This window comes from Puma concolor, chromosome E4 (genome assembly GCF_028749965.1).
Source record: "Puma concolor isolate L17-30 chromosome E4, mPumCon1.1.hap2, whole genome shotgun sequence".
Classification (NCBI taxonomy): Eukaryota; Metazoa; Chordata; class Mammalia; order Carnivora; family Felidae; genus Puma; species Puma concolor.
This window is the reverse complement of record NC_141683.1, coordinates 4,782,666-4,793,776: the sequence shown is the minus strand read 5'-3', so window position 1 is coordinate 4,793,776 and position 11,111 is coordinate 4,782,666. Positions and strand designations below refer to the sequence as shown.

At 64.1% G+C, this 11,111-nt stretch overlaps 1 protein-coding gene across 2 annotated transcripts; it reads left to right on the top strand.

Moving 5' to 3' along the window:
• The first annotated feature begins 3,612 nt into the window (after positions 1-3,612).
• IGSF8 (immunoglobulin superfamily member 8) lies at positions 3,613-10,661 on the top strand. Of its 2 annotated transcripts, none has more exons than XM_025915262.2 (7): positions 3,613-3,863; positions 6,913-7,290; positions 7,975-8,436; positions 8,782-9,189; positions 9,393-9,806; positions 10,087-10,217; positions 10,397-10,661. In XM_025915262.2, the coding sequence occupies exons 1-6, from the start codon at positions 3,800-3,802 to the stop codon at positions 10,200-10,202; spliced, it is 1,842 nt and encodes a 613-aa protein (XP_025771047.1). In that variant the 5' UTR covers positions 3,613-3,799; the 3' UTR covers positions 10,203-10,217; positions 10,397-10,661. The 2 variants fall into 2 exon arrangements, with proteins under 2 accessions (XP_025771047.1, XP_086550117.1); XM_086693991.1 differs by lacking the exon at positions 3,613-3,863 and adding an exon at positions 6,260-6,812.
• The last annotated feature ends 450 nt before the right edge of the window (positions 10,662-11,111 follow it).

Below are 11,111 nucleotides of genomic sequence, written 5' to 3'. Positions count from 1 at the left end.
GTACACATGAGAGAGAGAGAGAGAGAGAGTGTGTGTGTGTGAGCTAAGGACTACGTGTGTGTGTGAGTGTGCATGTGTGTGTGTGTGTGTGTGTGTGTGTGTGGCGTTCCCTGTGTCTGACGTCTGCCGGGAATGTGTCTCTGTGTCTTTGATGCATTTGTCACGTCTTCAAGGCGCTGCCTGGGTCCACAGCTGGCTCTGTGCTTGTGAGTGCTGGGTCCACGTTTGCCTTCAAGAAGTCACGTCACGGGGGGTCAGAAGCCCAGGCTCTTCCACACCTCAAACAATCCTAGGCTCAAACCTGTGTTTGGACAGTAACCAATCCATTTACCTTGGATGTGTTCCTGCACTTCTGTCCGCCTCAGTTTCCTCCCAGGGATAATAATAGCACTAACCTCCCAAGGTTCTGGCCAGGACTAAGTGAGATTAAATCACGCGCCTGGCATAGGTCAAGACACGTTAACCGTCCAGTCTTTGAGCATGCCTCTCAGAAAACCACGTCTTCGTAGTTGTGCCCATAATGTGTGACACCTCCGTCGGATTACAAGTCGTCTGTAAAAAGAAATGTTTTAACGTTTATGTATTTTTGAGAGGCAGAGCATGAACAGGAAAGGGGCAGAGCGAGAGGAAGACGCAGAATCCGAAGCAGGCTCCTCCAGGCTCCGAGCTGTCCGCACAGAGCCCAACACCAGGGGCTTGAAGGCACCAGCTATGAGATGGTGACCTGGGCCAGAGTCTGACCTTTAACGGACTGAGCCACCCAGGCGCCCCCGGATTAGAAGTCGTTTTAAGGCAGATCACGGATCTTAACTATTTTCTGACGACACTCAGTGCAACTCCTTGTTCGTGGGGTTCGTGGGCAGCAGGTGGTGCCACAGGGATGAGGGCCCCCTCCACGCCCAACGGTGCACCCCTCCCCCGTCTCTCTCTGCAATCCCAGGTCCCCTCCCTCCTGTCTCCGCCAGCCTTCCTCCTTTCTCCGCTCACAGCTCCACAAGCATCAGCCAAGGCGCCAGGTGGGCCCGTGTGGCTTTTTAGGGGCCACCCGAGGAGGGTACAGGGGCCCTCTCCCGTCTACAGGGTGTGTCCCTCCCACGCAGCGCGGGGGCCTGTGTTGTGTGCATGTGTCTGTGCGTCGCTCTGTCGCGGCGTGTGAGTGACGTCTGCCTCGGTACGAAGCTGCTCTGTGTTTTGGCGGGTGCGGGCGTCCGTCTGCTGCGCGACGCGCCCCGGTGCCGGGCTTGCTCTCCTCCCCCTCAGCGCTGCGGGTTACATAAGCGGGACTCGGGCCTGGGCCCCGGGCGCCCCCTGCTGGCAGCCTCCGGAACTCCCGGTCCAGGGAGAGGCTCGTGGAAGAAACTGGTTCTGGCTTCAGCCACCTCCCCCCCCTCCCCCCCCCCCCCCCCGGAACAGCAGTCCTGCCCTCAGCATCTACCTGCGCCGGCTCCCTCCCAGCCCCAAGCCATAGGATGTTCTCAGCAACCCGAGTGTCCCCTCTCATAACGCTCCCATTGGGGGTGGGCTATTACTTGCTTATGGCCTGTCTCCCTGGCACGACCGTATGTTCCCTGAAGGCAGGCGACCGGGTCTGCCACGCTTGTCACAGCATCTCCGGTGCCCAGTACCAGGCCTGGCCTAGTCAGTGTTTGTTGACTAAGTAAGTTTATAGGGTGCAGAAGCTTGAGAAGGGAGACAGTGGGATGTGGGAAGATTTGGGGCTCTGGGGACAGACAGGCCTGAGCTCATCAGACACTGGCCACTTAAAAGCTGTGTGGCCTTGGCGAAGACGCTTAACCTCTCTGAACCTCCAGTTTCTCATCTGTTAAATGACACCATCTGGCAAAATATGCTGTCAAGACTAGAAACGATACCCGGAGGGGCCTACTGTGTAGACATCCCATAAACGGCATTGGGACGATCGGATGGGCAACGTCTCCCAGCTCTCAAGCATCAGGAAGGCAGAGCAAGTGCACTCTGCTCCCCCCCAAAAGGGAGAGCGGTTTCCCTTTAAAGCTTCCCTATGCCTTTCCGTTTTCACATCGCCCAGAACCACGCATGGATGCATTTAGGTGAAATGGATCTGGAGAAATCAGGCTGTGAATATCTCAGAGTGGGAGGAAACAGGCACCTGGGCCAGTCCTGGAAGTCTTGGGAGGGAGGGCTGTCCCTTGCTGAGATCCGCATTCTGCTAAAGAGTTTCTCTGATCTCTGAATGTGGCTTCAACTGAGCACCTCCTCTGAGCCAGGCACTGACTGTATCCAGGGAAGATCTGGTCTGACCTCTGTCACTTCCCCTCTTGGGGCCTCAGTTTCCTCCTCTGTAAAAGGACTGGGAGGGCGTGGGGACTGGGAGGGGCATGGGCTGTGGGGTCACTTCCCAGGGCCGGCGCCTTTGACAGCCTAAGCTTTGCAGACCTGGCTGTCCCTTCTTCTACCTGGCCCCATCCTTCCTGCACCTGCCCATGCCCCACCTGCTCCGTGGCTGGGAAGAGACCCCCTTCCCATCCTCCCGCCTCCTGGGCAGGCCCCACCGTTCCCAGTGCCAGCCGAGTCCAGCTCTCCTCACTGGAGACAGACTCCTTCATGCAATCGCCTCGCTGCTCCTATAAACGCTAAGCAAAACCTCTCTCAGGAAGCGGTTTAAATAATCATTCAGAAACGAAAACTAAACCCCATAAACACCCTATCTCCTATTCCGTGTCATCTGTGCCAAGAACCTCGTGTACATTATGTCAATTAATCGTCACAGAAGCGCCTTGGGGTGGATGTCGTCTCAGTCCAGTGTGCCACCAGGGAAACAGGTTGAAGGACGTTAACCAACTGGACGGGATCCCCAACCAGGAAGTGATGGCGCCCAGACGGCGCACCCTCCTAACGCACTCCCTCTGGTTCTGCCCCGAGGGGGTGGCAAACAGGTCTCCCGCGACCTTGTGAGGCCTCGCTGCGCCCTTCAGCCCCGGCCCTCCGCATTCCGGAACTCCTGGGTCCCGCCCATCCTCACTAGAGCGGGGTTTGCAGCGAGGCCTAACGGCCCACGGCAAGTGATTGGATCCTAAGTGCGTGGCCAGTCACCTGACTGACCCCAAGGCCCCCTCACCCAACTCTCAGGGAAAGGCCTGAAGGTGCGGGGCGGTGGGACGATGCGGGGTAGGGATTTGGCTGAGCCCAAGTGCCGCCCCCTGGTGCCGGCCGGGGGTCGGGGCGGAGCCCGGACCCAGGTAGGCGGGTCGGGCCCGGGTCCCGGCGTCGGGGCGGGGCTGAAGTCGGGGCTCGGGCGGAGCCCGGACCGAGAAGGGCGGAGCGGGGCCGGGGTCAGAAGTCAGGTTAGTTCTGGGACCGGGGTCTGGGAGGCTCTGAGCGGGTCCGGGGTCCGGGGTCTGAGGGGGTCCAGGGTCCGGGTACGGAGCGGAGACGGGACGGGTCCAGGGTCCGGGGTCTGGGAGAGTTCGGGATGAGGGGTTGGGGTGGGGCTGGGACCGAGATCGGGGCGGGGCGGGGCTAGGGGCGGGGTGGAGCCCGGGCTCCGGGGCGGGGCCAGGAGCAGGCGGGGTCGGGGCGGGGCTTGGGGCGGGGCGGGGCGGGGCGGGGCGGGAATGGTCTCCGCGGAAGGAGGGAAAGCGGTAGGAAGAGGAAGGGGGAGGGAGGGGACTTGGAAGCGCCCGCGCCGCTCGGCTCCGTTGCGTGCACCCGCGCCTCGCTGCTCCGCTTCGTGCCCCCTACCCGGGCATGCGCCCCCGAGCCCCCGTCCACTCAGAGCCCGCGCCGACCCCCGGAGCCTCCCCAAAGCCGGCCGCGCAGGATGGGCGCCCTCGGTCTCTCGCCGCGGCTCCCGCTGCTGCTGCTCCTGCTGCTGCTAATGCTGGGTAAGCCGGCCCCCGCCCCGGCCCCCAACCCTGCCGGCATGTGCCTGCCACCTGGCGCTCGGCCCGGCCCACCTCCCCAGCGTTTCGGGGCCCCTCGCACCCGTTTCTCCGTCAGGGGCGCCTCGAGCTTCCCCGAGCTCGGCGCCCAGCTGCCCGCCGAGCCAGACCCCCAGCTCTAGGCCCCGGGCTGGGGCCCAGTGAGGACCCACCGAGGTGCCACCCCCCAGGCCGCGGGGTCGGCCCCACCTCTCAGTCGGCGTACTCAGGTCCTGGGGTCTCTGCGCCCAAATGCTACGTCTCCCTCCGCCTCACACTGAGCTTCAGGCCCAGCTCTGAGTGCCCTCCCTGCGTGGGCAGTGCTCGCCCGTCTTCGTAATTGCCCGGAGTTGGCTGGAGGCCCAGAGGCCGGTTCTGCCCATAATCTTTGAAGTTCAGTCTCCCCTGATGGTTCCCCTCCGCCCCACTTCATCATCTGATGTTTGGGGCACTTCCGCCTCTTACGCCGTCTCCACGCGGGGCGGGGTCTCTCTTTGCCCACTTTCTCTCTCTCAGGTCGCACTTGACTCTGTAGCCCCCCACCGCTGGTCACACCCCCTTAGTCCCCCCACCTTCCCCGCCTCAGGGGAAAGCAGGCTCCATGGACCGATGCTGGGATCTCCAAGCACCCTGCATCCGCTGGGGTGGGTGATCATGGCGAGGTGTTCTGGCCACCGCTGGGTGGATGCATCAGGGCCCTGACAGTGCAGTTGTTTTTGGCCTGAACTGGAGGGTTCCCTTAGGAGCTTGTCTGGGGAGGAGCATGGCTTCCAGACAGGGAGGCTGCCTGTACAGATGTTGGGGAGACCCAAGCCCTTGAAGCAAGAAAGAGCACCGCGTGGGGGTGGCCTTGCCACCCGGATTCCAAGCTGCCATAGTCAAGGCGCAGGCTGACGACGTAGCCCCAGCAGCCTGTTTCCAGACCAGAGCCCCACCGCTGTGCCAAGCAGAGCCTCGCCCCTGGCTGCATAGGTCCCTGGGCCCTGGGGAAACAGAATGAGGCCTCTCCTTGGAGCCCTGGGTGGGAGGCAGGAGGGAGTTGCTGTGGGGCCCGGTTGCCTAGCAGTTGGCCCGTTGTCCCCAGTGGGCAGCGTGGAGTGGAAGGGCCCAGAGGAGGTGGGGAGGGGTGGGGCACAGACTTGGAAGAGCCCGCAGAGATCTGCCTGCCCACTGCGTGCGGGTATTTCCATTCATTCCGAAGATGAGGAAAGTGAAGTGACTTGCCCCAGAGAACACATCTAGGGAGCGCTAGGTCTTGGATTCGAACCCAGATCCGATGGACCCCAAAGCAGGTGTCTGCCCCTCCTCCCCGCTCTGGCCTGGGAAGGGAGCTGCCTGGCAGCTGGTTTCCTAAGGCGGCTGGCTGACTTTCCCATGGGGATCTCCAAGCATCAGCAGCTGTGGAGCCAGGAAGGTGGGAGGGGGCCCTTCTGAGCAGAGTCTGCCCGGAGGCCCAAAGGTGTCAGCTCAGCTGTCTCCACCGTCGCCTAGATTATGAAATGCCCTAGGGTAGGGCCCTCCTGAGTCACAGCCTCACTCACTGTCAGAATGGAAGCTCTTAGCTCTCCTCCAGTGTGGAAACCAGCTTGGGAGAACAAGGGATGTGTCCATGCAGCTGGGCACGGGGCACGGGGCTGGGGCCGGGACCCAACCTGCTGAACCCAAGCGACCGCAAGTGCCTCCCTCCTCCCTGGACTCAGCCACAGGAAAGGGCTAAGAGCCCAGCTTCTGGAGGAGCCAGAGAGCAGAGCTTGACCACAAACTTGGTGTTTTTCTCCAGCCTCTGCAGAAAGGCCCTGGGTATGCCCCTGGGAGTGATGGGAATTCTGGTTGGTGAGGTCAGTCTCCCCGGGCCCGGGCCTCTGCTAGGATTTCCCCCTCTTCTTCCCTGGCTTTGTCGCTCTGCAGGGACCTGTGGAAGCCATCTAAGGATAGTAGGATCTTGGTCAAGACATTATACTTCTGCCTGAACTTTTCTCCTGTGTGAAATGGAAGCAGGGGGCTGGCCCAGCCCTCCTTCCTGGAGTTCTGTGATCTTATCCAGTGGGGCTACGGAAGGACGGATGCAAGGAGAGAAGGAAGAAGCAGAGCCCTCCAAGGGCCTCAGGAGTATCTGCTGGGGGCAGTGTAGGGCCTGGAGGTGGGGGCAGCATGGGGAAGAAGAGAATTTTGGCCTATCTGAGGAGAGAAAGACAGGAAGGGGTGGCCCGAGTTTGCGCCTCCCAACACAGAGGGAACCTTATGTAAATGAATGCACACCGTATGCAAATGAAGGCTTTTGTTAGGGACTTGGGAGGGGGGCTTTGTGCATCCACTGGGTCAGCCTAGAAGATTGGGGGTGGGGGTGGGGCTGGGGGAGCGATCTTCTGCCCCCAGAGGCCAGGGCAGAGGTTGGTTCTTGCCCCATAAGCCTCAGCTGCCTCGGCAGCCCTGTGGGATGGCAGAAGCAGTGAGCTCATGGCACAGCTGGACGGGGCGGGGAGGGCATTGTGTGGTGAGAACTGACTGGGTCTGTGCCCTGTCCTGCTCGGGCCACTGGCTCCATTGTCTGGAGTCCCCTGGTCCAGGTGACACAGCTGAGCCAACCCGCCCTTCTAAGCAAGATTTTGCCAGCTCCCCTCCAACAAAGGAGAGGGACGCGGGGACTGAGTCCCTTAGCTGGAAGGCTCCGCTGACCGGGCCCAGAACGCACGAGAGCGGGGAAATGGGGGAGGGAATCCAGGTACAGCTGGAATCAAGGAACGGAAGCAGATAGACTTCTTTCTGCCCGTAGGGGCCTTACTTCTGACCCGCCGGAAATGGGGTGTTTCTGGGTCCTGAGGCAAACCTGGGTCTGTGACCAACTCGAGATCCGGGTGTCTTACCTCCCGGCATCCTTTCCCTGGGTCCCAGCCGGGTCCCAGCCTTCCCCAGGTCTCCGGTCCTTCATTGGGCAGGGGTCAAGAGCGGGGCTGGTAGTGGGCGATGCGGCGGGGACCCAGGCATCTCCGGCATCTCCCGTCCTTCCCTACAGGAGCCGAGTGCTTCGCCCGGGAGGTGCTGGTCCCACAGGGGCCCCTGTACCGCGTGGCTGGCACGGCCGTCTCCATCCCCTGCAACGTCAGTGGCTACGAGGGCCCTGCCCAGCAGGACTTCGAGTGGTTCCTCTACAGGCCTGAGGCTCCAGAGGCCGCGCTGGGCATCGTCAGCACCAGGGATGCCCGTTTCTCCTACGCTGTCTTCGGGCCCCGCGTGGCGGCTGGTGAGGTGCAGGTGCAGCGTCTCCAGGGGGACGCCGTGGTGCTCAGGATCGCCCGCCTACAGGCCCAGGATGCTGGCATTTACGAGTGCTACACCCCGTCCACGGACACCCGCTACCTGGGCAGCTACAGCGGCAAGGTGGAGCTGAGAGGTAGCGGCCCCGGGCGGGGGGCGAGGCCCACCCACGCAGAAGGCGCAGCGTCGGGGCCAGGAGGGACCTGTCTAACCACCCCTCAGGTTTTGCAGCTGGGGAAACTGAGGCCCAAAGGGGTTACGGGACTCGCGCAACATCGCCCACAGGCCGGTGGCCGGTCTGGGCCTCTAACCGAGGTCTCTTCGTTCTAGCTGCTGGCTCTTCCTGTTCTATGGAGCTACCTCCGGGGAAAGGGGGAGCCAGTCCCCTCCATTCCCGGGTGGGGGGAGCCTGCTGGGGTGAATAGAGGCCATTCCTGGAGATTCCAGGATCCAGATCTGGGGGCGGAGGGGGAGGAAGTGGAGGTAGGGTAGGAGGAGTGAGGCCACGTGACATTCTTGGTCTCTTATATTTCTTTGTGTTCTGGGAAGGAGGACAGAGCCACTTTTCTGTAGTTCAAACAGGGGTCGGCTCCACACATACGGGTGAGTAGGCGACGGGCTGGGCTATGAACTTTGACAAGTATTTATTGAGCGCCTGTGGGGTGCCCAGCACCGTCCCTGGCACCACTGGGTTAGAGAAGAGATCACCCGGCCCTGTGGGAGCTCACCACGGTCTATTTCAGGAAGCAGGTGGTACACGGGGAACAGCAACGAGGGCCACCGGCTCCCGGCCCTCCCCCACTCCGGCTGTTCTCTCCAGTTCTTCCAGATGCGCTGCAGGTGTCTGCCACCCCCCCGGGGCCCCGAGGCCGCCAGGCCCCCACTTCACCGCCTCGCCTGACGGTGCACGAGGGGCAGGAGCTGGCGCTGGGCTGCCTGGCGCGGACGAGCACGCAGAAGCACACACACCTGGCCGTGTCCTTCGGGAGAGCGGTCCCCGAGGCGCCCGTAGGGCGAGCGACGCTGCAGGAAGTCGTGGGGCTCCGGCCCGACCTGGCCGTGGAGGCTGGGGCTCCCTATGCCGAGCGGCTGGCTGCCGGGGAGCTGCGGCTGGGCAAGGAGGGGGCCGAGCGCTACCGCATGGTGGTGGGGGGTGCCCAGGCCGAGGACGCGGGCACCTACCACTGCACGGCTGCCGAGTGGATTCAGGATCCCGACGGCAGCTGGGCCCAGATCGCGGAGAAGAGAGCTGTCCTGGCCCACGTGGACGTGCAGACGCTGTGTGAGTGCCACGGGCCCACGGTGGGACTGGGGGCTGTGGTGTCGCAGTGGGCCCCGTGGCCGAGGGCGGGCACCGGACGGTCCCTGCCCGACTCCAGGGAGCCCGTCTTCCACAGTGAGCCATCCTGTTTGCATCACTTCCCTCCCGTGGTGGGTTTTCTCTGCTCCGAAGTTGGGTGTGGAGATGGGAGGGCCGTGGCCAAGGGCCAAGAGTCAGGCCCTGGGTGGGCGCCACGGTCCTACCCTGTGACAGTGCCGCTGTCCAGGAGAGAACTACAGGTGGGGAGTCGGGAGCTCTGTGCCCCCTGCTGCCTCCGTGACGCCCCTTCCCTGTCCTGTGTTGCAGCCAGCCAGCTGGCAGTGGCCGTGGGGCCCGGGGAACGGCGGATCGGCCCCGGAGAGCCCTTGGAACTGCTGTGCAACGTGTCCGGGGCGCTGCCCCCGCCAGGCCGCCACGCTGCGTACTCTGTGGGCTGGGAGATGGCCCCTGCCGGGGCCCCTGGGCCCGGCCGCCTGGTAGCCCAGCTGGACACAGAGGGTGTGGGCAGCCTGGGCCCCGGCTATGAAGGCCGGCACATCGCCATGGAGAAGGTGGCGTCCAGAACCTACCGGCTCCGGCTGGAGGCTGCCAGGCCAGGTGACGCGGGCACCTACCGCTGCCTGGCCAAGGCTTACGTCCGAGGGTCTGGGGCTCGGCTTCGAGAAGCGGCCAGTGCCCGCTCCCGGCCACTCCCGGTGCACGTGCGGGAGGAAGGTGAGGGGGTGGCTGGGGCCTGGCCAGGGTCCGGGGCTGGTGGGACCTCTTCCTTCTGCTTCTGTGCATCCCCCCCCTGCTCCGCCCCGGCTGCTGCCATGCCTCGGTCTCCCCGCTTCTCTTCTTCAGGACTGGGGTGTCGCTCGGACAGCAGTCCCGACCCCACACCCCTCTGACCCCACGTCCTCGTCCTCGTCCTGCAGGCGTGGTGCTGGAGGCCGTGGCCTGGCTGGCGGGAGGCACCGTGTACCGTGGGGAGACGGCGTCCTTGCTCTGCAACATCTCTGTGCGCGGCGGCCCCCCGGGGCTGCGCCTGGCTGCCAGCTGGTGGGTGGAGCGACCCGAGGAAGGGGAGCTGAGCCCTGCACCTGCCCGGCTGGTGGGCGGCGTGGGCCAGGACGGCGTGGCAGAGCTGGGGGTCCGGCCTGGAGGAGGCCCGGTCAGCGTGGAGCTGGTGGGGCCCCGCAGCCACCGGCTGAGGCTGCACAGCCTGGGGCCCGAGGACGAAGGCGTGTACCACTGCGCCCCCAGCGCCTGGGTGCGGCATGCCGACTACAGCTGGTACCAGGCCGGCAGCGCTCGCTCGGGGCCCGTCACGGTGTACCCCTACACGCACGGTGAGTGACCCCTGCCCGCCCCCCGCTTCAGCCGGGGCCCTTGTTCTGCCCCTCCCATGTGCCCCTCCTGCTCCCGTCCCCCCTTCTCCTGCGTGAAAACCCGCTTTCGTCCCATTCTGGCCCCAGCATCCCCGCTGAACCTGGTCTGGGAGGAGAGGGCAGGGGGCGCCGTCTGGGAATGGAGGAAGGGGGCCCGCGACCCGGCAGCGAGGGCGCTGGGACGCGGGCATGGCAGGGTAGTGGCACCCCGGGCTGAACAGAGCCGTCCGCTCTCTCCCAGCCCTGGACACCCTGTTTGTGCCCCTGCTGGTGGGTGCCGGGGTCGCCTTAGTCACCGGGGCCACCGTCCTTGGTACCATCACGTGCTGCTTCATGAAGAGGCTTCGAAAACGGTGACCCGTTGCTCCCCAGGTGAGGGCAAAGAACCCCCGACCTTGCTGTCTCCCCCCCCCCCCCCCCACCGCACCCCCGGCCCCGGCCTCCCCGCCACCGCGTGCTGGGGTGAGTGCCCCTCCCCGGCCCCGCCTGGGGGAGAAGCGGGCACCGGAGGGGGCTCTGTCCTTAGCGCACCCCGCGCTCTCTCTCCCCAGTTCTTGCAGGTGTGGACTGTCTTCCAGCCCAGCTCCAAGAGCACTTCTGGCTGCCTGGCTCCCCTCTCCCTCTGTCCCCCCTTCCTTTAATTTATTTGGCCTCCCCACCCAGAGTGGGGGCCGTGGCCCCCCGCCCCCACTCCTCCCTTCCCGGCTCCCCGCTCTGGCCTTCTGTTGTTGTTGATCTCATGCCCATCCCACGGGGAGACCATCCCCTGTCCTAGAATTCGTTTTTCTAAAATGTGAATAAACTTGTTTTATAGAACCCAGGGCTGGCGTGCCTTCCTGCCCCGGGGCCGAGGGGTGTGGCCAGGCGGTCTGTTGGGGGGCTGATCGCCTATTCTGGACGACTCAGGCCTTCCTTCCCACCATAAACACCATCTGGCCTCTGTGGGCCGAGCCACCCACCCCAGGAGGGGACACCTGGGTCCCATCTGCTGCCCGAGCTGTCAGTGCCCTGCCAATCCCTGTCGGGGCTCCTCCTCGGGGAGGGGAGCACAGAGAGGGGGTGAGTGCACCGAGCCGGGCCCCCTCTCCCAGCCTCCTCCCATGTTGCAGGGTAGGGGCTTCTGATGAGCCCTTTTTTGAGCTCCCCACACCCCTCTGCCTTCTCATTCCTGGTCCTCAGGGTCTCGGGCCTGACTCCTCCCATTTTCCCTCGGGGTCTTCCTTATTCTGTCTCGCAGCCCAACAGATGCCCCAGAGCACAGCCCCC

Bases quoted from the DNA above. Each gene is read 5' to 3' on its own strand.
- IGSF8 (XM_086693991.1), top strand. From the start codon at position 6,698: ATGGGGTGTTTCTGGGTCCTGAGGCAAACCTGGGTCTGTGACCAACTC. The intron at 6,813-6,912 runs GTCTCCGGTCCT...CCTTCCCTACAG, and splicing joins CGGGTCCCAGCCTTCCCCAG to GAGCCGAGTGCTTCGCCCGG. The intron at 9,807-10,086 runs GTGAGTGACCCC...GCTCTCTCCCAG, and splicing joins GGTGTACCCCTACACGCACG to CCCTGGACACCCTGTTTGTG.